Below are 24,114 nucleotides of genomic sequence, written 5' to 3' on the forward strand. Positions count from 1 at the left end.
CCTTGGCTTCTCTGATATCAGGGAGAAGCAGCAGGTCTTCTGTTATTGGGATGGATTTGCCCCCAGTGTCTTAGATATTTGGTTTAGGATGAGATGAATCTCCCACTGGAGATGCTTGCATGTCTATAATCTCAAGAAATTAACTCCAGCCTAGTAGATAAGTGCACGGGGGGATTTTTTGGTTTTGTTTTTTGTTTTTTTGTAAAGCTTCTGTGAGCATATTAATAACCATCTTAGACGAATGGGCTGTTTTATTGCCACTGTGACCATTTCTGAGTCAACAGAAAGAGAAAACTGAAAGAATATTTTCTCCCTGTGGCATGCTGAACAGATTAGGACTCCTCCCAGGTGAAACTGGCCTTTTGCCATCTTCTTTATACAGGGTATAAAAATAAACCAATGTCTGATTCTCTGTGTTTTCACTGTCCTCTAGCAGGAGACTCGAAATTATCCAGAGTCTTATCCTCAGCTGCCGAGAGATGAAACGGTGGAGAACCCTCACCTCCAAAAGCACATTCTGGAGCTGGCTTCCATCCTGGATGTCAGGAACGTTTTCCTGGAAAACACCCTTGATGACTATTAAGAGAAACTGTCTTACTGCAGAGGGGTTTCCCTGGCCACAGATTTTGAATGGTGCGGTTTTATAATGTGAACATCATAAAAGGAAGTACTTGATTTTATTTTTAAATTTAGGACCATTATTTTAAAAAGTTATTATAAACAGCTGTTAGTTTAGCTGTTCCATTCTATATGGGATCAATTTTATAAGCAGAAGTTTTCATGTCTTTTAAATGTTGAACTAAAGCATCATTAGAGGTTTATTTATGGTCTTGTGGCTATCAACCACATTTCCAACAGCTGATCCTAAGCATAGAAGTATTATTGGTTATCTTTACCCCACATTTGTGGAAATCCTTTATTTTTATACAATTTTAAGAAATTGGAAAAAATCAATAGAAAAACAATATTTTATCCCCAAAGAGTCTGGATTTGAAATGGTAAAGATGGAACCACGCAGTGCAAACCAACAATAGCAATAAAACAGAGTCCTTCATAACAAATATATTTTTTCAGTCTTAGCCAAATAAGTAGATAAAATCATGGACAACTAATTAGCATTTGGAGCAGTGGCTTTGAAGTGACACTATGAAGATACTTAATGCTCCCCATAAATTTGACACAGCAATTTTCCAGATGAACTTTGCACTGCTGGCCAAGGACATAATTCCCACTCAGCCCAGTGGGTTTCACAATGACAAAGCTAAGCCAGCTGTCCCCATCTCGCTGTCAGATGGGTCACCTTGCCACGGGTGCTGCTGCCACCGTGCTCCAGAGAGGCCGTTCTCCGTTCTGATGTGCTAGACGCAAGTTCTTGCATTTCCAGCAGGCGTTATCCCTCCTCTCCCTGTGTGGATGGGATGCGTGGCTCCCAGGTGTGAGCAAGCAGAAGGAACGGGAAGTATTTAGAACTATTAGATGAAAAAGTCAGTTTGTACTGTTCCATGGGTTGCTAGAAAAGTGGTAAAGGGCAAGTCTGATCAGTGCTTTTATGCTGAACCCCAGCCATGCGTCTGTTTTTAGGTGAAAAAACCGCGGAACTTGGTGATTACTGTAGTATCGCGGTAGGGCTGTTTGCAGTGCCACCGTACGAGCTGCAGTCTGGGCAGCAGAGCAGCGCTGACGGGCCTGTTCAGCCAAGGAGGGCACGGTATGAACAGCGGGAGCTGCTGGAGCGCGGCTGGGAGGTTTGCGCAGAGGTGCTCTGGAGCTGGGCTGAAGCTGACGCCATCCATTCTGTAATTTCCCTCGTGTAGCCGATCTGTGAATGCTCGTGTTTGTTCTAAGCAGTCTTGCCGCTCGTGTCCCGAGCCCCCACCACTTGGTGCTGCTCTTCTTTGGACTTTGGCAGAACTTCGTTACCTGGGATGTGGCGTTCATTTTACAGCGTGTGTTTGTGTGTGTGCACGTGTGTTCTAGGCGTTTGTGTGTATATGTACAATACGCATACATTTACTGGCTGGTGTAAATTGTAAATATGTATATATGTATAGGTACTTGTTTATGTATTAAAAAGAATGAAACAGTACACCGCCTGTGGTTTGGTTCACGGTTTCTGAACGGGGGGCTCTTCGGGAAGGGTCGGGAGTGTCCCTGCGTTCACAGAACTTCTGCCCTTGTCGTGGGTGTTCTGGGAGGCCAGGGGCGCGCCTCCTGGGATTAAACGAGAACGGCTCTTCACTGCAGCGATTAACCCTTCGTACCGGGGCACCCGGAGCGCGGGCCCGCTCCTGCTGCCGGTACCGCTGTCCCAGCCGTGACTCGTGTCCCGTTCCCGGTGCCGCCGTGTCCGGCCGCGGTTCCGTGTGCGTGGCGGGGGCTCCCCGCGGTCCGTGTCCCCTCTCGTGTGTTGACAGCGCTGCCCGCCGCGGTCCCAGGACTCCGCTGTCACCAAACCGCCACCGCTCGTCCGGGGCCGCCCCGCTGACCGCGGCGGGCGGGGCTGCGCCGGGATCGGGCCCGTCCCCCCCGCGCCTGCGCACCCGCTCGCGCTGCTTCCGGCCTGCGCGGCGCTTCCGGGTCAGCGTCAGCAGCGGAGCGGCCGCGGTTCCGGGCCCGGCGGGGCGGTGAGCGCGGGACGGGCCGGGACCGGGGAATGGGGGCGGCCCTCGGCTGCCTCAGAGCGGGGCAGCAGCTGCCGCGGACCCGCCCGGGCGGGCCAAGCCCTGATCCTCACTCCCTGGGAGGGGACGGGCTGCGGGGAAGCCCCGGAGACCCCCCGACCACCCCCCGGGCGCTTCCCCTCAGGCCAGGCCGGCCCCACCGCCCGGAGCCGCGGCTGGGGTTCGGTTGGGGGTGGTTTGTTTTTAAAGGGCTCTGCTCGGGCGAGCTGCTGCTTCGCCTCTGGTAACAGGTGTGAGAGGAAAAGGCATTTAGTTAAATGTTTAATACGCGTTGAAATTTTGAGTGTGGAAACCATGTCTCTAATTCGCAGGTGCTGTCGGGCTGCGAAGGCTTAAATGGAACTAGAAATGCAATAAGACTGAGTGGATGAGGCACAAAATTAAATCTCTGCGTCTGGAAGCTTTAAACAGAGCGTCAGTGTATTAACTGGACTGGAGATAGTGGCTTTCAAAGTGTCTGGCTGTTTCAGCGCTGCAGAGCGGGAAGATGTTTGCGAAATTGAAGAAGAAGCTGGCAGAAGAGGCGGCGATCGCCCCCCGGCCCGGGGGCGCCGCGCGGATCCCCCGCTCCGTCAGCAGGGAGTCCATCGCCTCCGGAGCCGACTCCGGGGATGACTTTGTAAGCTGCTCCTTGCTTTCTATTTGATTTCTCTTACAGCATATGCAGCTATACAGACAATCATTTTAAGTCTTGTGTATGAATTTGATGCATATTGTGCTGGGTTTGTACACTTTGATGTGTAAATGAATCATTAGCTTGTATAAACTAAAACACTGAAGAGAATGTTTGTATGTTAGCTGTAGTAACTAGGAGGCTCCTATTCCCACGGAAACAGGAGTTACAAAGCTGTCCCAATGCAGAACATTGTTCAGCAGACATAAAACATTGACTAAAGCTGTAGCGACCTGTGCGATACCTATTTGTAAACTCAGTTACTGAAGCAGGAGGGAGGTGAGGTAGATACTGGGCAGCCGTGGTCTTGCTATGGGCCCATGTTTACCTCTCAGCTTCCTGATGCTCTTCCTACTCCAACACGTTGTTTGTGCAACGTGTGTTCGGTTCAGCTGCACGCAGAGCTGTTGTAGTTCCTCCAGTGTCTGCTTTAAACTCTCATTGTAAAGTGTTGTTTACACAAACTGTGTAATTCCAAGAGCATGAGGGTAAAATGAAACCCTGTAGTGCTCTGGCACCTCTGCCCCTTTTTCAAACCCGGATTAATCCACAGTGTCGTGCCACTGTTGGAGCCAGTGGTACCCGCTGTGTTGCAGCAAGTTGCCTCGTGATTCTCTTTTGCTGTCTGCAAAATGGAGAAGTTATTTACCCATTTGAGTTTTAACTCACTTTTTCTGAAGCTCAGTTGCAATTCCAATTCTATTAAGCAGAGAGCTAGAACTCCTAATGTTCAGATAAATTTTACAATGGAAGTATGTTAGTCTTGTGTTTTTCTGATTTTTGAAATTTCATTGACCATCTTCTGAGTTTAGAGGACAGAAAACAAATAACAACAGCCGCTGAAGTCTTGAGTGGCTTTCAGAAAGCCTTCAAGATTTGGTTGCTTTAGCAATATTCATTTAACTGCTCTTAATATTGATTTTTGTGGAGGAAAGCACCCCCCAGAGAATCCTAAGCCGATTCCGCAGCAGACTCTGCACGGAGAGCCGGTTGCATGGCCAGGCTGCTGCCGTTACTGGTTCATTTCTCCTTACGGGGTTTTCCAAAAGACTTTAGCCCGGACCCTTTCTGCACCCCGTCCTGCAGAGCTGGATTTTTTCCATAGCCATTCTGTGGTGCCGTGTCCTCAGCGATCGGTTGGAACAAATAGTTTTCAGCTCCAGCTTCTTTAGGAGCGCTGTATCTCATGGAGCGGGCTGGCAGCGCAGAGCTGACTGTTTAATCCCTGTTTTGCCACTTCAGTGTTTTTTACACATTCTGCTGTGCTAGTACAACTCTCTCCTTTATTCGAAAAGCTGCAGCATTATTCCTAGGGGGACAACACTAATATCATAGAGTTAGCATGTGGCAGGATCGCTTTTCCTGAATGTTGTGAGTTACCCGAGTGTTGTTTTCCTCCCAAGGCTTCTGACGGAAGCAGCTCTAGAGAGGATCTGTCTTCCCAGCTCCTCAGGAGAAATGAACAGATCAGGAAGCTGGAGGTGAAGCTGTCTGGTACGTGTCTGAATACGTATAAAACCCTGGTGCTGGGCGAGCGGGAGCCCCAGTCAGGGCCGGGCCGCGGAGCCGCGGTGTGGACAGGGTGCACACACTGTGAGCTGCCCCGTCCTCCAGGGAGAGGGACCTTTCCCAGACACAGCTCAATAGGTCACCGCTCTTGAGTGGAGAAAAAAAGTGGGGTTAGTGCTTCACTCTCTGGTTCTGCCTTTTTTTGTGTAACCAGCACGCCCAGGACAGATCCTCCTGTTTGTACCAACCATTTACCCTACGGACAGTACAGAACTACTCGCTTGTGTTCGTTGTTGTAGTCACCCAATTTTCCTCCACAGGAATGATTTTCTGGTTTGAAAATCATCATCATTTTCCACTCATCCTTTTTTCTTTTTTTTTTTCTTTTTTTTTTTCTTTTTTTTTTCTTTTTTTTTTTCTTTTTTTTTTTCCCCCTAAAAACTTCTTCCCCAATGTCTGTTCATTCCTGGTCTGTGCTTCTCCCTCCTCACACAAGATTATGCTGATCAGATCCGAAACTTGCAGAAGATAAAAGAGAAGCTTGAAAATGCATTAGAAAAGCATCAGGATTGTACGTACTTTTCTTTTTCTTTTTTTTTTTCTTTAAGTTGAACACTGTTATGGTTGGAAGGCAGCAGGTTTGCTGTACAGATGGTTTAATCATTGCCTTTCAAACTGTGCGCTTCTAGCTTACAAAGAATTAGAACACAGTTCTTGCCCTATTTACAGCATAAAGAGCAGCAGCAGCGTGGTGGCTGTTGAACAAAGTTGTTCTTGTGCTCCTTTTGCCACATCTGGGGCTAATGAGCAAGAGGGCCCTTTCTGAAGCTTCAGCTTTGCTCTAATCCCGTGCGGAACGGCACTGCCGTGTGCTGGGGTTTCTGGCATTTGTCCAGGGCACGAGCAGTGTGAGGCGATGAGCGGCACAGCGTTAGTGCTAAAGAGTCGAGGTGGGGCTCATTGCTTGCAGAAGCAACTCTTTAAAGTTATAAATAACTTATAGAAAACTGAGAAGCTGTTTTCCAAGCTGAGTTTTTAACACAGCCGGTGCTTTTGCATTGCCAGCCTCCATGAGGAAGTTCCAGGAGCAGAACGAAGCTCACCAGGCCAGTCGAGCCAAGATGGCAGAAGGAATGGCCTTGGCCTTGGAAAAGAAGGACCAGGTACCGGGGGCCCTGGGACACGAGCTCGGGCTCTGAAGCAGGTGTGACCGTTCATTAAAAGCTGCTCAGCGCTGGGTGCGCTCAGCCTGTCAGCGCTGGGGAGAGGGGAGTGTTCAGTTCATGCGCCAGAAATGGTGCAGGACTTGTCCTTGTTCTGACTGTTACTGTTTTAAGGCTGAGCTTGTGCTTGTGTTTGGTAAGATTCAGGTGCAGTAAACCCGTTGTCACTTTTATTTTCTTTTACTTGCATAAAGCTTTTGTATTCAGGTAGTGTAAGTGATTCCTCGGTGTTTAGTATTAAAACAACTAGCTGTTCCTTTTCTTCTGCGGGTTATTTGTAATCATTACCACAACTTAGTTCAATGTTAGCAGTACAAATTCTTTTTATTTTTTTTTAACCATGGTGTCCTTGAAACTCTACAAATTGATTTTGTTTTTTTTTCCTCCTTTCTTGTTCAGGAGTGGATGGAAAAACTGGGTCAAGTTGAAAAGGTAATTAAACTTTGTGGATTTTTTCTGTGTTCATATTTATAAACACCAGCCTGCACACTTTCTACAGCTCAGCTCTGTTCAGCCCTTTGTATTTGATCTTTGTTCAGTGGGAGAGGCCAGAGATTTGCATTAGTTATCGGCCCCAATGCTCCAGGAGAGTTTTAACTGAGCTCCCGTTGACTCAAAATGAGCACACAGATATTCCTGGATTCCTTTTGTTTTTGTTGGTTTATCAGGAAAAAAAAGTGCTTGAAACACAGTTACGAGAAATGAAGGAGCAGAGTTTGAACCTTTTTCAAAAAAGGGATGAAATGGATGAGCTGGAGGGCTTTCAGCAGCAGGAGATTGCCAAAGTTAAACACATGGTAAGATCATTTTAAACTGGTTTTTTCCTTTCCTAATATTTCTGTTAGAATACCAAACTAGTGGTAGCTCTGCATTAATTGTTTTAGCCTTAGCGCTTGTGTATGGTCTTGGTCAGTGTCAAAATCCCGACAGCAGGTACACGCATGCAGCGTTACAGAGGCTTTTCTGGGGGTTATTTATTATTTAATACAGCTTATAGCTGGATAAAAGAGACAAGTTTCAATGAGAAGACTTTATCAGTGTCATCAGGTCACCTGTATTGTCAAAGATAACGTTCTAATGTTCAGCTTTTGCAAAAGGAAGAATCTCTGAGCAGCAGAGAGCGGGAGCTGGAGGCGTGTGCTGGGGAGCTGACGCGTGCCCGCCGCGAGGCCTGTGGGCTCCGGAGCGACCTCGAGGCGCTGCAGCAGCGGCTGCTGGAGCTGCAGGCGCACAGGTACGGATGGGACGTACGGACAGGACATGCAGCCAGGACGAGCTGCGCTCGCCTTTCCCACGCTGCCACCGCCTGCCCACTCCTGTCCGTGGGAGCAGCTGGTGTGTGTAGTGAGCTGGGTGAATGGTGTGACCATGTGGATGTGCACGACAAGTTTATGTTTCTTTTCAAGCCAATTGCAGTAGTACTTGTTTAGCATTTTGTAAGCTTGTTACGATTTCTCTTTTTTTCATAGTTTGAATGCTTAACTGTCATTTGTTTTTGGAGAATGTGTAATCAAGCAGTGGCTGGTTTTAGGACTAGAAAATCTTGTGGATGTTGCCTCGTCTCTTTTCATAAGAAGCAGAATTATCTGCTAAAGATGATTTTTCTGGAACAGTATGTCACTTTTTTTTATTCTCTTTCTGTGAAGAGATGAACTATTGACAGCTGAGACAAATGCGGAGAGTAAGATCACTGCTCTGGAGTCAAGAGAACAGGAGCTACAAACTGTCATTCAGCAGCTTTCTGTAGACCTGCAAAATGTAAGTTCGAGTCAAGTGAGATTTGATTCCAAGAGCTGCTTGTCTGCAGAAGTTGGATTAGATACCAGTTATGTGTTACGGAAATGGAAGTTTCAAAGCAAGTAATTTCTCAAAACTTTTAGGCTCGACTTGCTGGTTCTGGTTGTGAGAAGAGACTGGAAATGTTACGGGTGGAGCATGAAGCTCTGAAGGTGGAATATGAACAAGACAAGCAAAAGGTTAAGTGTTTTCAGATGCATCTGCTGTTGGCTGGTGTAGAGGTGTATGCTTGAGTATGCAATGTGAGCCTGAAATTTGGTATCTAGATAGTGGTTTGGGATCATAATGGACTTTTCTCTTTCTGGCGGTACTTTTTAAAGTCAAACTGCAGTGGATTAGCTGAAAGCTTCACTACAAACAAGATTCTGTGATTTCGTGTTCCCGCAGATGACTCTTGAATTTGCTGAGAGACATAAACTCGCTGAACAGCTGCAGGAAAAAGTGTCTTCCTTGGAAAATAAGCTAGAAAGAAATCTTTCAGGGGATGAACATGTGCAGGAGCTACTCAAGGAGGTAATTATATATTTATAGACTGCTTAAAAGTGCAGTCTTAGAGTTTTTTAGGATGTATGTTACTTGTCACACATGGAAAGAATGTATGATAATGGAACGCAGGCTCATTTGTCCCTTCAGTATATATTGGCATTTGTAATCTTAATTATATCATCTCCAGGGCAACATGATCTGTGGAGACTTTATGCCATAAGCACCAAACTCGCTGTTTCCCGACAGCAAAGCTGTATTGCACATCAAAATAACTGTTCTGGTTTAGTTTGACATTATTAATGAAATATAAATTAAAATCTTAATTTAAAAAACTCTTATCTCTCTGTCCTTCCTTCCTCTTGTTCGTGTCAACATAATCTTCAGAAAACTGCTCTTGAGCAGAAAGTGGATGAAACCAGGCAGCAGATACGAACAGACAGAGCGCTTCATGCTGAGATGGTGAAGCGATTGGAAACACAGGTATTGCTTTTTCACTGCGAATTCCCACTGTTTCCAGCCTCTTTACGCCCTGTACCTGCTCCCCTCTCTGCACTTGTGCTCTCAGCCAAAGGTGATAAACGTGTCACATTTTGACTTCAAAGGCAAGTGTAACTGATCAGTGTCTCTGGTCATCTCCCACCAGTGGTGGAGAAGGGCCCAGAGGTTCTGAAGGTCGAGGTTTCATGTGCGGCTTCCCTGGCCTAGGAGACAACCATCTGAAGCGCAGGTGTTGCTGGGGGCAGAGTTCTTCAATCGGTGATGTCACATAGGCAGTCTCTGACCTAGATGTGGTTTAATGGTTTTAATGCTTACCTTCTGCCTTCCCCTGCTGGTCATCCCACATTCCCTACGTTTTTTCTAATAACATGGGTGCCAATGGATAAGGAATTTAATGTATGGTTGTATTTTAGAATAAAGAACTGGAACAAAAACTACAGATTGCAACAGAAGCATTGAAAAAGAGCAAAGAAGCAGCTGCCGAGCAGGATCTCAAGCTGCAGAAGCTGGTGAGTATGCTGCATGATGTTTCATTGACCAGTAGCAGATCAGTCTCCAGCATCCCCAGAAACACTCATTTCTCTCTTTGTTGTTACCCGAGTGGTTTCCCCTTGTTTGTCTCCTGAACAAGAGTCTGTATATGGACATATGGTGCTCCAAAGGAGCGTTGCTTCAGTTTGAGTGTGTCTCACAGAATGCTGTCTGATTGTTGTCAGGGCTTCAAAATACTATTTAACGTAGTGTTCTTTATTTCCCTTAAGCAAACTGATCTAGAAGACGAAAGAAGTAAACTACAGCAACAGATTTTAAGTGAGAAACAACAGTACGATCAGAAAGTTACTGAGCTGGAGTCTCAAATTGCTGCTCTCGAAGCAGCTCGGGAATTTGATAAAACAGCCGCTCAGCACAAGATTGTAAGTACAGAAGCTGTTCAGTGGGCCATGGGAGTCTTCTTCAGAAAGTAATTCTAGTGCGGCTTGTAGACTTTACACAGTCTGAATGTTCTGATTCAGAGCTCCTAGCGTTGTAATAGAAGATCTCTTACTTTGAGAAACTAAACGCGAACAAAGCATTTGATGTGTTTAATTGTTTAAACAACGCATTTGTATAATTGTTCTTAGTATTTAAGCAATCTTTATTTTACAGAGCCAGTTGGAGAAGGAGAATGAAAATCTTAATGGAAGCAGAGAAGAGTATGAGAACTCTTTAAAAAAACAGGAATCTGAATTGAACAGGCTAAAGGTAAGGGCTTGATGGGCCTCTGACATCGGTTCTGTGCAAGCAGCTGCAGTGCAGTAAAACAAAACAGCAGCTCTGATTTGGAAGCGTGAATAATTGTGTGTTAGAACACCCATAAATTCTAGCTGCGCATGGATTTGGATTTGCAGATGAGACACGGACTTGATTTTAGTCGTTTCAGGTAACCTCCGAATTATTTTTGGTTTGCAGAGTGAACTGAGCAGCAGAGAGACTGTCAGTGTCGAAATTGCCAAAGCGTTGGAAGAAACACGAAAACAAAGAGAGGAATTAGAACAACAGGTTGGTTAATACCAACAGTCTAGAATGTATTTGGGTGTTCCCCACCTTTCACAGATCAGACTAGATTTGGACTTAATTATCCTAACAGTCAGGAGCATTAATCAGAATCTTAGCGACAGCATGCAAGACAGCAGTGCTTGCCTCAGTAAACCTGGAGCCTCAGGATGTTATTGCCTGCAATCAACATGAGTTATTCCGCTGGACGAGTGTAAAATGCTACTGACTGCGAGGCTGAGGACGCTGAGGAGTTTGTGGGCTTGAGTTCCGGCAGGTTGGGGCAGTTGAATATGAACAACTGAGGGGAAGCCCAGCTAGCAGCAAGTGAACACAAGTGTTACAGCTGCCGGCTGCGGGACGAGCTGGGACAGGCACAGGGTTTATGGGCAGCACCGGGTGTTTCAGCTCTTACAGCGCATCAGCTGCTGTGTCTTTTAATGAGGTCAGCGTCAGGGAGGTGGTGCCTTCTGTGAGTCTCTGGATAGGTCAGACGTGCACACTGTAACACTGATGCGGCACAAACCTCTTTGCAAGGTGTTGTGTTGCCTGGCACGGAGCCCAGGCAGCCCAGTCACAGATACCACCCACGGCCATCGTCACCGATACGAACACCCCTCTCCAGTCCTTCCCACAAACAAACATTCTGAACCCCTGAGCGATGCTAAAATCTTTCAATGCCCCCTTCTAGTTTTATATCTTTAATGACGTGTGTTTGTTCGTTTGCCTGCTTTGAAGGTTTCACATCTGGCTTCCTTAGTAGAGGAAAAAGACCAGCTGATCGCTGAAAAATGTGATACACTTCTGAAACAGAAGGAAGAGCTCAACCAACTCAGTCAAGGTTAGACCAAACGAGTCTGCTTCATCCAAGTACAGTGTCTAGTTCTGAGCTTGCCTGTTTATAGATGTTAATAATTCTAGATTTCTCTTCCATGTATTATCTATTAGAGTTTTCAAAGTCTTGTATCCCTCAGTAACCGTCGGATAGTCTCTCCACCGTGTTCTTAAAACCACTTTTTAAAATCCAGATCTTATGTTTATACACCATAAAATAAGAAATCTTGCTGTACTTTCTGCTCTGATTGTGAGCATGCATGTGAGCTTGGGTGGTTCAAATTCCATCGTCTTTCTGTCTTTACAAGAGAACAAGGCAGAAAGGTCAGGATTTCCTGTCACTGTAACTTGCTTTGTTGAATACTTGGTAACTCCCATTTGCTTCAGTCGACTGATGCTATGCAGGTCTCTCCTTTCTTAGATCGTGAAGCTGTCTTGCTGCAGATGCATCAGCTGCAGTCTGACATGGAAGCCAGCAGCAGCCGAGCAGCGGAGAAAGAAGAAACAGCAAGAAGGGAAATTGATGAGCTAAAGCTGCAGGTCCAGGAGTGCCTGTTTACCAGAGAACATGAGAAAAACGTGAGTTGAGTTGTAAAGCTGATCTGCTCAGACTTCTCAGGAAACAGGCGCATGTGCAGGAGACCCCAGTTGTGTCGTGCTGGTGGTGCCTGCTGGGAGCTGTTCACTCCGACAACTGGCTCGTGACCTGGAACACCAGCAGCATAGGCTGCCAGTATCATTTGTTCACTGTTTTCCTAAAGAAAGCTCTTCCTGCCAGATCTAGAACTGGTTTATGAAGGATGATGCCTTATCTTATTTGACTCATAAAATGTCTTGAGGGAACCATTATGAGACCAATAAGACAGAGACCAAAAAGTATTAAGCAGGGCAGAGAGAGATGTAGCCAGCTAGACCACCACTAATGCTTCTGGTTTAAAAAAGCAACGACCACCACCCTGCCACATAAACAGCAACCAAAAAGAAGTCTTGCTGTCTCCCTGGGCTGCAAATGTCGCGATATCTCTGCAGTTTGCTCTTTTCATTTTTGTAGGTTTCAGAACTAGAGGAATCAATGGGAGCCTTGAACAACAACCATTTCCATTCTCCAGAAAACTGTGTGGTGGAGCAGAACGGAGAGGTAGCAGCTGCAGATGTCACGCAGCTTCAGAAGGATAACAGAGAGCTGGAACAGCAACTGGCTGAGAAAAACAAGGTGAACTGAAACAGCTGGTAGTCTTGTCCCTTTTAATTAGGAAACCTAATAATGTTGCTGCCCATGCTGCAGCCTTAGAAGGATAAGCTTACCAAAATGGCAGGTCCAGTCTGAATCCAGGATTCTGTGAGTAAATTTTTTTTCCTCTGGATTGTACAAGATTCTAGCAACAGTGGGTAAAAAAACTGCAGCCAGGATTGTAGGAATCCTCATCTAGTTGGAGGAAAGATGCACCAAATGATACCATTTCAGGTTTCCCGCAGAGCCCTTTTGTGTGAATTCAGCTCGCTCCACTGTGCTGTCACACACCTGCTGACGTGTGCAGCCAGACAGGCAAGACATTCAGGTTGCTTCTTCAGAGCTGCCAACATTGTGCAATGATTGTTTCATTAATTACCATTTGTTAGTCATGGGTTTTTCCAGGTACCTGTGGGTCAGAATGTGTCCTGGCAGTGAATACTGTATCAACACTATCCTTCACTCTGCTTACAGATGATAAAGCAGCTACAGCAAAGGATGACGGAACTCAAGAAAACCCTCCAGAAAGAGCTGGTAAGGGTTAGGCCTGTTCGGTCTCTTCAGCTGGCACTTACTGACAGTTCCTTGCACTCCTAACTCCAAAAGCTTGACTACCAGCTTGAGTGGATTTTTGTACTGGGGATGTCTGCAGCTCCCTTGTGTTTGCAGGCAGATCGGTGAACCTGTAAATGAAGGAAGTGTGTTAGTCGGGATCAGTTATTGAATGAATGGTGGGACAGGTGGCCATCCCCACTCAGCTCTTGCAATGGAGAATTGGAGCTGTAGCAGACCTGTGTGTGGGAACCTCTAATACATTTCTGTAGGGGGAACAGCTGAGGTTTGGTTGCTGCTTTGCTGCCATTCAGCTCAGTTTTACCGTGGGAGTGATATCTGCCCCAGGGAAAGTTTCCCTTTAATCCCTCTTACAACAGTTTTTCTCTCCAAGAAAAAAATCTTCTATAGGTTTTAACATATCCTGATATTATTTTTGTTCTGAGCTTGAAAATTGTTTTGGGGAAAGCCCACGTTTGAAAGGCCCAGAGCAGCTTAGTGATAAAAGGAAAGGATCAGGTGATTGTTCTGCCATGGAGCCAGTTCCATGGTGGGTTGGGTGATGTCCACAGGACGCTGTCGGCAGTTGGCGTCTGACCCGGAGTGTGGGCAGAGGGGAGGGCTCTGCTCTGCCGCGGCCCCGTGTGGGATGAGAAGCTGGTTCTGTTGATGCCCAGGTCGTACCCACCTTGTGGACACGAGTTAGGCGTCCTGGACCCGGCTCCTCTCCCAGCACCAAGCTGACAGAGTATAGAATGTACTTCTCTTTTTCTTTTTCAGAAAATAAGGCCTGACAGTGAGGTACCTGAAGTGCGTGAAAAAGCAAATTCTGAAGTGCCTAACGCTTCTGTGACTGTCACAAACAACTCTGATTTAAATGACTCGAGGGAGATAAACTTTGAATACCTTAAACATGTTGTACTAAAATTCATGTCCTGCCGGGAATCTGAGGTAAGATGTGCGTGTACCTTCTCTTTCCAAGTCAGTCTCTCTCTAGAAACTGCCGCCTTCTATGCCAGTTCCTTACTTCTACACTTAAAAAGTTGTTGCCTGATTTAGCACAATGAAGCAAAATAGCTAACAGTGGTATGTTTGGAAGTACAGATTATTAGGGACTAAAGGAAAGGGAAACATCATGGTTTTTAAAGAGTTAATTATGTCTGGAACTTAAAGATCTGAGACACAGACCACTCGCTGCTGATCTGTAAGACGTAATTCCTTGTGCATTTGGAGCTCCTTCACATTCTCCACGTTGTGTCAAAAGGGGCAGAAGTCATGCCAACAATGTGCTTTGTTTGATTGCAAGTCAGTGGGTTGGATCGAGAAAATCTGTGACCAAACCTGCAGCAAAACTCTGCTGCACCATAGTCCAGAATGCAGAGCCTGAGAGCATCATAAGCAACCAAACACTGTGGTCTCTTTCAGGCATTCCACCTAATTAAAGCTGTTTCTGTGTTACTGAATTTTTCACAAGAGGAAGAAAACATGCTTAAAGAGACTTTGGAGTACAAGGTAAGGGTTCTGTCCCACTTGTGCTCTAACGGGACTCCCAGCACACAGAGTGAAACATGTCAGAACCTGTATTGTGCTTTCCTGTCCCAGATGTCGTGGTTTGGGTCCAAGCCGTCTCCGAAGGGCAGTATCCGGCCGTCCATCTCCAGCCCGAGGACACTGTGGCCTTAAGGGAACCTGCAGATGGGCAGTCAGCAGCCAGCCACTTTTTTCTGTGAAAAGAACGCTGAACACGCTAATTCAGGTGTGTCTTAATCACTGTCGTTGCAGTATTTTGTACAAGAACTTTGACACTGTTTACAGAGCTAATACTGTGCAAGGAGAGATTTTCACTACGAACCCGAACACCTTTTTTGCGTTGGCTGTGGGACCTTTGGCTCGATGGCCCCCGGTGGAGGTCGCTCCTTGTGCTGGTGGGTCTGGGTTCCTTGGCGCCACGCGGTGCCGGTCACCAATGGACACCAGTGCTGGCGGTTCCGGCCTCTGCCCCATGCGGCCGTTGGGCCGGTGGCTCAGCTTCTGTCCCACGGTGCTGAGCCGAGCGGCTCCGGCACAGAGAAGCTCCCATCTCGCTGTGCAGAGCAAGCCATGGAAAAACCATGTTGGCAGCACTGTATTGAGTGTTTGAAAAGCCTTTTGAAGAACAGGAATAGGAGCTTTAACCAAAAACGAAATCTGCCTTGCCTTGTTATACTGACACAACTAATAGTTCGCATTTTTTCATATCACTGTGTAATTTAAGGTGCATATATCCTGGCCTGCAGCCCCGAAGGCTGCATGTTGATGATAATTATTTAATTTGAGAGCACAACTTTAGAGTTGTCTGATTTTACTTTTCTTAAAGAAAAAATAATATTTAAAATGGTCTTAATTATAGTACCTAATACTCAGTCGCCTTTAAAACTCATCTGTCAGCCTGTGCCGTAGGTTGGGAGCGTTGGCAAGAAGGGGTAGTAAACCATTTTAAATTTTTTAAGCTGAATTCCAGGTATCTTAAGTGCACACTGAGAATGCCTTTTATTTAAAAAGAAATAATAATCTAGTGACAAAGGGGGAAGAATATTGGTACTAAGCAGGTTGATTTTCTTTTTTCTTCTTCCAAGTTCGCTAGTAACAAACCCCATAACCGGTATCGCCTCCTTGGGTGCGGTTTTCTGTGCTTCACATGCTGAAAACTTCATGACCATGTCGTGGGCCGTTAACCATGTCCCCACTACATGGTCAAAGAAACGCTGCTCGGGAGGTTTTTGGTTTTGAGGGCAAAATTCAACTCTTCATAAAAAGATCGTGGTTCCAGGAGCTTGCTTCCCTTCCCCCTAAGGGGACCAAGGTGGCGCTTGTCTCAGAGCGGAGCCACAACCTCACCCGTAGTTACTGACGCCGCTGTGAAACCGAGATGAAAACGGGCAGCAGCAGCAAGTCCAACTGCTTAAAAACGGGGTGTACTTTCAAAAATCTACAGATGTATGGGATTCAATGAGCAGGCGGCGATTCTGGCCGTTCTCTTAAATGAGGTTTGTGCTACTAATGATACTTTTATTGAATATATTCAAGCAAACTGAACCTGTCCTCTAGCGGAGATGCGGTTACCGTCCGGGTTTTACGTTGCTTTGCCAACGGGGTCCGGTGACCTCGTGGTGGTGCAGGTGTCGGTTCGGTGAACGCGCTGACCTGGCCCTGAGCTGCCTCCAGCCGCAGGTCCTGGCAGGGTGACCTGCGCACCATGACACTCCTCACCTAGTGCTGGTGGATTGGTTTGAAGTTGAGAAAAACAGAAGGAGTTTTTTAGTACGCTGCAACTTGTCCAAACATGGTGTTTAGTAACCAGACCCATGGCGCAGCGTGGAGAGGTGTTTGGGAGTACAGCTGTGCTCTAACGGGAAAACAGACAATCCAAAAGCAAATTTAGATCAATTGTTTCTCTACTGAAACAAAGCAGGAACAGGGTAACCGTGTTGGTTTTGGGAAGGTTTTATTGTCTGAGGTCTCTTTCCTCAGCGTGTCCTGTTTGCAAGGGCTCCCTCTGCTCTCGCTGATCCTGCTGAATGACTAATCGGTTTGTGTTGATCCTGGCTTGAAAGGTTACTGCTGAGCAGCAGGAAAAGCAGGACAGGCAGCCCGAGCAGAGGGACAGGACCTCACACGCTGTGCTCACTTACACAACTTCAGTTTAAGATCCCAAAGCTCATACAGGATCAACTTCCCATAAAGGAGTTCTTAAGTGTTGAATTTTCCTCAGATATCAGAGCAAGAACGGTGTGTATACATGTATTAAAAAGCTAATGCACTTTCCCTTGTATACATAATCCTTTCTATGGCCATTGGATTTCTTTCCTTCTGTGCTGTAAATATGAATTGTATTATGAAACACTATGAAATTTGTGGTGCAATACATTTTGGATCAAAACCCTCATCTTGATTTCTTTCTCACTATAGTTCTGGTTATCTCTACTGGGACGCTGTAGCTATTTAAAACTGAGAGAACGTTAAAGCGTGACCCAAACCCCATCCTGTAGGGTGTGTCAGCACTGCTGTGGGGCGGCACCTGGGGACGGGACCGAGTCCTCAGGGACAGGACCGAGTCCGAGTCCTCCTGCCACGGGCTCTGAGCTGGGGCGGCTCCGCTGCACCTGGAGCAGCCGCAGGAACCGGGATGGAGCAGCTGCACACGGGGAGTCCCTTCCCTGGGGACACGAAACAGCCCCCGCTGGCCCTGGGACGCTGTGGGCAGTGTGAACAGATCGGGGATAAAACATCCATGTCCCCACTCACAGGAGGCGGCTCATTTTGCTTTACATGAGTCTGTCAGAAGGTGAGGACACACTAACACATCAATAAGTTAATAAGTTCTGAAGTATTTTCTTGACTTTGTAGGATGGACAAGAATATAAAAATCAAACCATGGGTGATTATGTGTGATATTTATATTCTATTTACTGCATCTTAGCAGCCTTGGTTGGAACAGCTGAGCTTGGTCTCACTCCCTACAGCCCACAGAGCCGGATTTGGAGACAGATTCTGTAAACAGGTGGAGTTAAGAGCATTCATGCAAAAGTGGACGCTCAGAATGGTGTATCGCTGACCTGCTTTTCAGTAAGAGTCAGGTTTAGATTTAGCAAAAAGTCAATGACTTAACTCGCGATCCAAGAACTTTATTGATGCAGCAGGCACTTGCAATGAAACCAGCCCCCCGTCCAGTTCGTCCTTCGACCCCATGCACAACCGGCAGCCTCCGCAGCGCTCCTCCCGCCCGGCTCTCGGACGCACCCTCGCGTAAGCAGCACACGCGGGATCCTGTGTCACCACACCTGGATAAAGCAGCATCTGGAAATATCTGTGCTTACAGGAGAACGGCTCGGCTCCTGTATTTGATAGTCGGAATACGCAGCAATACCGTTGCTCTGCCCCACCTCTAAGGTTAAACACATTCCGAGAGGAGGTTTCCACAGTATTTCAGTAGATTGTGATCTCTAACAAAGATGGACCAGTGTCATTTCAGCTAATTCCTTCTTCCGAGTCCAAAACTGATCGTGGTCTTGGTTCAGTTTCCAGTCCTTTAAACAGTCTTTCTGGCTGTCAGAACTCTCACTATGGAACCAAGTCCACCGACTGCTAAAGCCTGCGGGGACAGAGGAGAGTGGTGTTAGAGTCACTGCGGCGCATGCAAAAGGCATCTTAAAACAGACGTGTTCAGTAATAGGAGAGTATGCGGCTTTCCTCCAAGAACTTTTCACACAGAGGCAGCCTGGGCTGTTCCACCTTGTCCTCCCTCGTTTTTGCTCTCAAATCTTTCATGCAGTTAATTGATGACAGTCTGTTTTCTCTGCCTCCTCTCCGAGCAAGCCGCACATCTTACCGGTTGTGCCAAGGAGCAGCACAGGAGCACGGCTGTAACCCCTGCCCCATCCGCACCCGCCATGTTCCTTTCAGAACAAACAGGACGAGATGCTTTCCATGTGCCTGTGTGCTCCGAGCCCGGTCATCCTGCCAGTCGCGGTAGCGCTGGGTAATGTCACCCACCTGTGGTCACCTGAACACAGCCACCAGTGGGAACAACAGGAGGAAAAACAAGACCAAAACCCAACAAGCAGAAACATGTTCTTTGCTGTCCTGAGAAATCCGTTCCTGCTCCCCGTCCCTGTTCTGCAGAGCTGGTGACAGCTGCTGGACTCCCCGCACAAGTTCATTCTCTACACGTCACAGGAAAAAACCCATAGATGTGAAGACGAGCGCGGTGCCACCGGCAGCACGGGGAGCTGCAGTCCTGGGGGAGCAGCAGCCGCAGCCACAGCCCGCGCAGCTGCGCATGACAAAATCCTTTCACCCGGCACCGGGCAGCTGCTTCATGTGTCACACAGGGAACATCCGACTGCCAGCGGCTGAGCAAACACATCCCACCCTCCCTGTCTGACCGCGGGCACGTCACAGGGACACCAGAACCTCTCCAGATCGCAGGGGGATCCTTCTGGGGATCTCAAAAGCCTCTTGCGTGCAAACTGCACAGGTTTGCTCAATCCCGTCTCCAAGCCGTGGCAGGTGCTGCCAGCAGCGCTGCCGCGGAGCCTCCTGAGCCCCTCGCGGCCGAACACGCAGCGACAGGAACGCGGCCGCTGCGCGTCACCCGCCCCCGGCTGCGCTGCAGCTCCCGAGGCACAGAAACCACAACGCATCCCCCAGCGGCCACTGCCCCAGCACAAGCCTCAACCCCCAGCCACGGATAAGCCTGGACAAAGCCAAAGGCTTAACAAGTCCCAGCTCTAAGAGACCAAAGACAACGGGAAGCACCAGGGGCTGTTCCGCACTGAGGAGCCCCCGCCACCTTTGGCTGCTCTAGCGGGGCTCTCGCGAAAGCGCCGACCGTGACCCTGTGGAGTGCGGCTGAGCCAGGAGAGCGCCGAACGCACCTTTTCATGCCACTGGAGCAATATTGCACTGCTGTTTTCTGTTGGCTTTTCAAATCCTTTATAAATGTACTTCATTAGCAAGTCAATGCCGTTCCTGTCCAAGGAATTCACCGCTTGTTCTATTTCACTGCTCTTAAAAGACGTGAGGACCTTCAGCATCGTTCCCTGCGCCTGCTCCTGCGAGACACGGGGAGGGGAGCAACGTGAGAACCGGCCGAGCCGAACCGAGCCCGGGACTCGTGTTGGCAAAGTGCTCCGAGGAGCGCGGGGGAAGCGCTTTCCAGGGCGGTTTGGGGAGTGAAAACACGGGGAAAACACAGCACGCAACCGCAGTGCCGCTCAGCAGCGGCGCCGACCGCGTCCCGCTCCCGCAGTCCCCCCGGCCCCGCTGACCTTCCCCGCGGGGCTCCGGCCGCTCCCCGCCGCGCTCCGCAGCGCCGCCAGCAGCGCCCGCAGCGCGTCCCCTCTGCGGCCTCGGGTCAAGGACTCAACGGCTCCGCGGGACGGCCCCGAACCCCGCGCTCGCAGCGATACCGGAGCAGCGCATCAGATCCCGATCTGCGGGGGATCCGGCCGCGAACACGGCGGCTCCGCGCAACCCGGTCCCAAAGGATATTGCCTCAGCAGCGCCTCCACCTCCGGCCCCGCGTCGGGCTCGGCCGCCGCCGCCTCCTCGGGCTCCTCCACGAACCGGTTCTCGTCGTACTGGTCGATGTCGAGGCGGCGGAAGCGGGAGGACAGCGTGCTGCGCGCCATGCCGCCGCCAGCGGAACCGGAACCGACACAGGGCGCTGGACCCGGCCCCGCCCTCCCCGCAGCGGCCCCGCCCTCCCCGCAGCGGCCCCGCCCCTTCCCCTCGCGGCTCCGCCCCGCGCAGGGGGGCGGAGCCGCGAGGGGAAGGGGCGGGGCCCCAGGCCGTCAATCACCCCGCGAAAGGTCGGACTTCATAAAAAACACAAAGTATCTGAAAAAATCAGAACAATTATTTTAATGTACAAATCCGATCGCTGTAGCAGTTTCCGTGGGTTTTTTACCGGAATCCTCAAAAAACAAAAGGGGGGGGAGGGGGACGACTCGGCCCCTCTGGCCACTTTATTTCTGCACCTACAACCAGGGACGAGGCGCCAGCCCGGGGTGGGGGACAGGGACACAGCTCGGGGCACCGCGCGCCCGGCGGGAACTTTGCTGCTGAAATTCCTTAAAACTTACCAAAAAAGCTGAATGTCACACCGGGACCGAGCTGCTCCCCGTGCGGCACGATGGGGACACGGGAAACGTCTCTAAAGCCAGAGCTACGCAAGGACTACGGGCGGGGGGTACAAATTACAGGGGCATAGTACAAATAACTCTGAAATCATTCTAGGGTAGGGGGGGGGAAAGAATAAACTTGCTACAGACACCATAATACACAATAAATTTAGATAATTTAAAAATAAAAAAGGCAAGAGGCAGCATTTCAGCAGCAAAGTGCTCAATAAAAAGTATATTGTAGGGTGGGGCGGGGGGCACAGCGGGGCTCAGAGGAAATAGGGGGTGGTGGTTCGGGGGGGGATGACGCGCTCGGAGTCGGGGACTGCGCGGAACAGCTTTGGTTCTCTGGTATTTACGTCTTTGAAGACCATGATTGACGCGATGTTCCCGCAGCGGTAGCAGTAATTGGGAGCGGACCAGACCGTCACCAGCTTCTCGTCAAACATGAACTTATAGCCCTCGTGAACCAGCTGGTGCGCCCGGCAGATCAGCTTCAGGTTGTTGATGTGAACAAACTGCAAAGGGAAAAAGAGGCCAAAAGGAACGCGTGGGTTTTCCACGAGCAGCTGCAGGTCACGGCGCCCGCCCCGGCACACGCGGGGCTGGAGCAGCTTTTACACCCCGTGCACTGAAAACAGTGTTGGGGTGTTGAGGAACACCCGACAGCTGCGACACATCAGTGCGTGCCGCCCGAGAGCCCTGCTCACTGCGGCCCAAAGCAACAGTCAACAATTGCTAAGAAAAATGTTGTTGTTTTTAATCCTACACCCTCTGAACAGCATCCTGCACCAACCCCAGTGACACCTGCCAGCCTCGCTGCATTATGCTTTTTAAAAACAAGATCACAGTTACAGCACTCGGCAGCTTGGACGCTCCAGCACCTCCCAGAGTCTTCACGCTGCGCGCGACGGCACCGTTACCTCGTTTGTGACCTTGGCGCCGAAGAGCCAGCCCGCGCCTCGCGGGCTGATCGCCCACGTGTCCACGTCCTCGGGGTCCGACCAAACCAGGTCGCAGAAGGCGCCTTTGTGAGGAATTTCCTGATTACGTTCGATGGTGCGAATCTGATCAAGTGTCTTGATGTCTGGGGAGAGGCCGCCGTGCACACAGAGAATCTGCTCATCTATTAACTGCAGAAGACAAGACACGTGTACAAAATCCTCAGTATTTTAATCCAGCCCAGTGTGACCCTTAAAGGCCAGGAATCCCAGAATTCCCATTTGGAGAATCTATGTGTGTTTTTGCACGGCGGCGCTGACACTTACAGCTGCGATTGTGAGCATGTCGAACACTTTGGTGCAGTATCTCCACGCGTTCGCATTTCCGTATTTGGTTTGGCACTCATCTGCGAAGCAGAGAATTGTTTTATTTGTAACAGCAAATTTTATCCAGGAGGATGGAGGCAGAACGTGTGAACCCAGCAGGGTGAGCAGGAGAAGTTCTGAGCGCCAGCGGGAGCTACAGGGTGTCGTTCAACCTTCAGCAGGTGTTTCGTACGCCACTTGTGAACATTTGCACTCGCTCTTGTCGGCACGTTATCCAAAACAAAGTACGTTACAGGCCACAGTCCTCGTGGCAGGTGTTATGTATTTTCCAGGATTTCCTCAGGTTTTATCAAAGCCTCACAGAACAAAAAGAAGTTTCCAAGCAATTTAACTCCCTGAGTATTTCAGACAGCTGTTCTGCTGCTGGTTTGTTGCCAGTGGCGTTTGCCCAGTCACTGCTGGCGGGAAGTGACTTCCACAGCAAACTGTGTGACACTGATTTTAGCTACACTGAAACTTAAGGGGAATTACAGCAACATCATGACTCGTGTAGAACCTTTCACTACAAATACCAAAGCACATTCTGTGTAAATACACGTGCTGTCTCTAAAACTGAAAGTGGCACCAAAAACCAAACAGAAACCCCAGATGCTGGAGAAAAAGAACAGCAAGATCTGGGCTAAACTGCATTCTACTTCAGGACCATGAGGATCACGTTAACAAATGACAACGTTTGGGATTCCCTGAGCCCGCTGCCCACCCGGCCCCAGGCAGCGCTGCCTCCAAAGCCGGTTTCCCAACTGGAAGATGCCGTTTGTGACACGTTAATCCCACTCAGAGATTGTCTGGATAAAGACTCACCATAAAACCCGTACACCTGCGTGATCTGCCGGCTCTCGTGGTTGCCTCGTAGCAGCGTGATGCGGTCAGGCCACTTGGCTTTCAGTGCGAGAAGGTAAGTGAAGGTCTCCAGGCTGTAATAACCTCTGTCTACAAAGTCACCCTGCAAGTCACAATAAGGTTCGCGAATGGAGGAACAGTCGAAGGGAAAAAAAAAAAACGCAAAGTGACAAATCCATTATTAACTCCTCACGGTGCACAAAGGGACCTGAGGCTGGAGGGAAGGTGGGGCCTGCGGGGACTACGAGAACTTGTTCTGTGGCCACTTGGATGATCAGGTTTGGCCGCCACGCTCACCGGAGCTGCACAACACGGCCCAGCGTGACCCGCCGGACCCCACAGCTCCGGCACTGGCACAGCAGTGACTGCGGCACCAGGACAGCTCTGTCCACGGCACCAGCAGAGCAGTGACTGTGGCACCGGGACAGCAGTGACCGTGGCACCAGGACAGCAGTGACCGTGGCACTGGGACAGCTCTGTCTGTGGCACCGGGACAGCAGTGACCGTGGCACCGGGACAGCAGTAACTGTGGCACTGGGACAGCTCTGACCGTGGCACCGGGACAGCAGTGACTGTGGCACCGGGACAGCAGTGACCGTGACACCGGGACAGCTCCTGCCGCCCGCGTCCCTTCAGACCACCCCTGGGACCCCTCGCACAGCAGCACCGTCCGCAGCCGAACCGCGGCCGCAGCGCCAGCCGGCCGCGGCACAGCTCGGCGAGCGCGCCGGGTTTAACGCGGAGCCCGCTGTCAGCCCCGCGCACCCACCATGAAGATGTAGTTGGTGTCGGGGACCTGCCCGCCCGTCCGGAACAGCTCGCACAGGTCGTAGAACTGCGGAGAGAGAGACGCGTGAGGGCGGCGGGCGCGGCGCCGGGCACCGGATATGGCACCGGGCACGGCCCCGGGCACAGCACCGAGCACGGCCCCGGCCCGGGCGCGGCCGCCGCCGTTACCTGCCCGTGGATGTCCCCGCAGACGGTGACGGGCGTGGACACGGGCTGCACGTTGGACTCCTCCAGCAGCAGGTCGCACACGTAGTCGCAGAGGCGCTGCGGGAGGAGAGCGGGTGAGCGCGGGCCGGGCCGGTTCCCCCCCCCCCGTCCGCGGCCGCACCTTGAGGTCGTTCTCGGGCAGGTACTTGCAGAGCCGCGCGATCTCCACGTACTTGTCCAGGTCCAGCGGCGCCATCTTGCGCGGCGGCTCGGGGCCGGAAGCGGGACCCGAAGCGGGGCCCGTGACTTCCGGGGAGCGGCGCGGGCCG

General features: G+C 49.7%; 4 protein-coding genes across 14 annotated transcripts in view; 2 read left to right on the forward strand and 2 right to left on the reverse strand.

Moving 5' to 3' along the window:
* The window catches only part of SCAI (suppressor of cancer cell invasion), a 31,082-nt gene extending 28,996 nt beyond the window's left edge, over positions 1-2,086 (forward strand). For 6 of the 7 annotated variants that reach the window (XM_065853693.2, XM_065853692.2, XM_071817535.1 and 3 more), the window contains one exon: positions 434-2,086. In XM_065853693.2, coding sequence (XP_065709765.1) covers positions 434-583 — 150 coding nt within the window. In that variant the 3' untranslated portion in view covers positions 584-2,086. The remainder of the gene's footprint in view (positions 1-433) is intronic. The other variant, XM_071817532.1, reaches the window with a different exon arrangement.
* Positions 2,087-2,549: 463 nt separating this feature from the next.
* On the forward strand, positions 2,550-17,438 carry GOLGA1 (golgin A1). 5 transcript variants are annotated; one of them, XR_011741999.1, is made up of 24 exons: positions 2,550-2,624; positions 2,993-3,300; positions 4,758-4,848; positions 5,360-5,434; positions 5,929-6,026; positions 6,486-6,518; positions 6,755-6,883; positions 7,172-7,320; positions 7,733-7,844; positions 7,967-8,062; positions 8,271-8,396; positions 8,754-8,849; positions 9,281-9,376; positions 9,629-9,781; positions 10,014-10,109; positions 10,317-10,406; positions 11,139-11,241; positions 11,656-11,813; positions 12,286-12,447; positions 12,940-12,999; positions 13,798-13,968; positions 14,443-14,529; positions 14,620-14,773; positions 16,966-17,438. XR_011741999.1 is itself a non-coding variant. In XM_065854076.2 (23 exons), the coding sequence occupies exons 2-23, from the start codon at positions 3,169-3,171 to the stop codon at positions 14,698-14,700; spliced, it is 2,394 nt and encodes a 797-aa protein (XP_065710148.2). In that variant the 5' UTR covers positions 2,550-2,624; positions 2,993-3,168; the 3' UTR covers positions 14,701-16,940. The 5 variants fall into 5 exon arrangements, 4 of the variants coding, with proteins under 4 accessions (XP_065710148.2, XP_065710149.2, XP_071673359.1 ...); XM_065854076.2 differs by lacking the exon at positions 16,966-17,438 and having other exon boundaries at positions 14,620-16,940; XM_065854077.2 differs by lacking the exon at positions 16,966-17,438 and having other exon boundaries at positions 7,184-7,320; positions 14,620-16,940.
* Positions 17,439-17,660: 222 nt separating this feature from the next.
* On the reverse strand, positions 17,661-20,253 carry ARPC5L (actin related protein 2/3 complex subunit 5 like). Its single transcript, XM_065853876.2, has 4 exons — positions 20,049-20,253; positions 19,827-19,898; positions 19,434-19,610; positions 17,661-18,148 (listed from the first exon to the last, which is right to left on the reverse strand). Exons 1-4 carry the CDS (start codon positions 20,187-20,189, stop codon positions 18,086-18,088), a joined length of 453 nt encoding a protein of 150 aa, XP_065709948.1. The 5' UTR covers positions 20,190-20,253; the 3' UTR covers positions 17,661-18,085.
* A 145-nt stretch (positions 20,254-20,398) lies between these two features.
* PPP6C (protein phosphatase 6 catalytic subunit) lies at positions 20,399-24,108 on the reverse strand. Its single transcript, XM_065854152.2, has 7 exons — positions 23,967-24,108; positions 23,807-23,902; positions 23,619-23,684; positions 22,811-22,952; positions 21,950-22,029; positions 21,605-21,814; positions 20,399-21,199 (listed from the first exon to the last, which is right to left on the reverse strand). Exons 1-7 carry the CDS (start codon positions 24,039-24,041, stop codon positions 20,951-20,953), a joined length of 918 nt encoding a protein of 305 aa, XP_065710224.1. The 5' UTR covers positions 24,042-24,108; the 3' UTR covers positions 20,399-20,950.
* Between the last annotated feature and the right edge of the window lie 6 nt (positions 24,109-24,114).

This window comes from Patagioenas fasciata, chromosome 20, assembly GCF_037038585.1.
Source record: "Patagioenas fasciata isolate bPatFas1 chromosome 20, bPatFas1.hap1, whole genome shotgun sequence".
Taxonomy (NCBI): Eukaryota; Metazoa; Chordata; class Aves; order Columbiformes; family Columbidae; genus Patagioenas; species Patagioenas fasciata.

Bases quoted from the DNA above. Each gene is read 5' to 3' on its own strand.
- GOLGA1 (XM_065854076.2), top strand. From the start codon at position 3,169: ATGTTTGCGAAATTGAAGAAGAAGCTGGCAGAAGAGGCGGCGATCGCC. The intron at 6,884-7,171 runs GTAAGATCATTT...TCTAATGTTCAG, and splicing joins TTGCCAAAGTTAAACACATG to CTTTTGCAAAAGGAAGAATC. The intron at 14,530-14,619 runs GTAAGGGTTCTG...TTCCTGTCCCAG, and splicing joins AAGAGACTTTGGAGTACAAG to ATGTCGTGGTTTGGGTCCAA.
- ARPC5L (XM_065853876.2), bottom strand. From the start codon at position 20,189: ATGGCGCGCAGCACGCTGTCCTCCCGCTTCCGCCGCCTCGACATCGAC. The intron at 19,899-20,048 runs TATCCTTTGGGA...CGAGGCCGCAGA, and splicing joins TGGAGGCGCTGCTGAGGCAA to GGGGACGCGCTGCGGGCGCT. The intron at 18,149-19,433 runs GTGCGTTCGGCG...CTGTCCCCGCAG, and splicing joins TGCTCCAGTGGCATGAAAAG to GCTTTAGCAGTCGGTGGACT.
- PPP6C (XM_065854152.2), bottom strand. From the start codon at position 24,041: ATGGCGCCGCTGGACCTGGACAAGTACGTGGAGATCGCGCGGCTCTGC. The intron at 23,685-23,806 runs GTAACGGCGGCG...CTCTCTCCGCAG, and splicing joins GCGGGGACATCCACGGGCAG to TTCTACGACCTGTGCGAGCT. The intron at 22,030-22,810 runs GTGAGTCTTTAT...TCTGCTTCGCAG, and splicing joins GCAGGTGTACGGGTTTTATG to ATGAGTGCCAAACCAAATAC.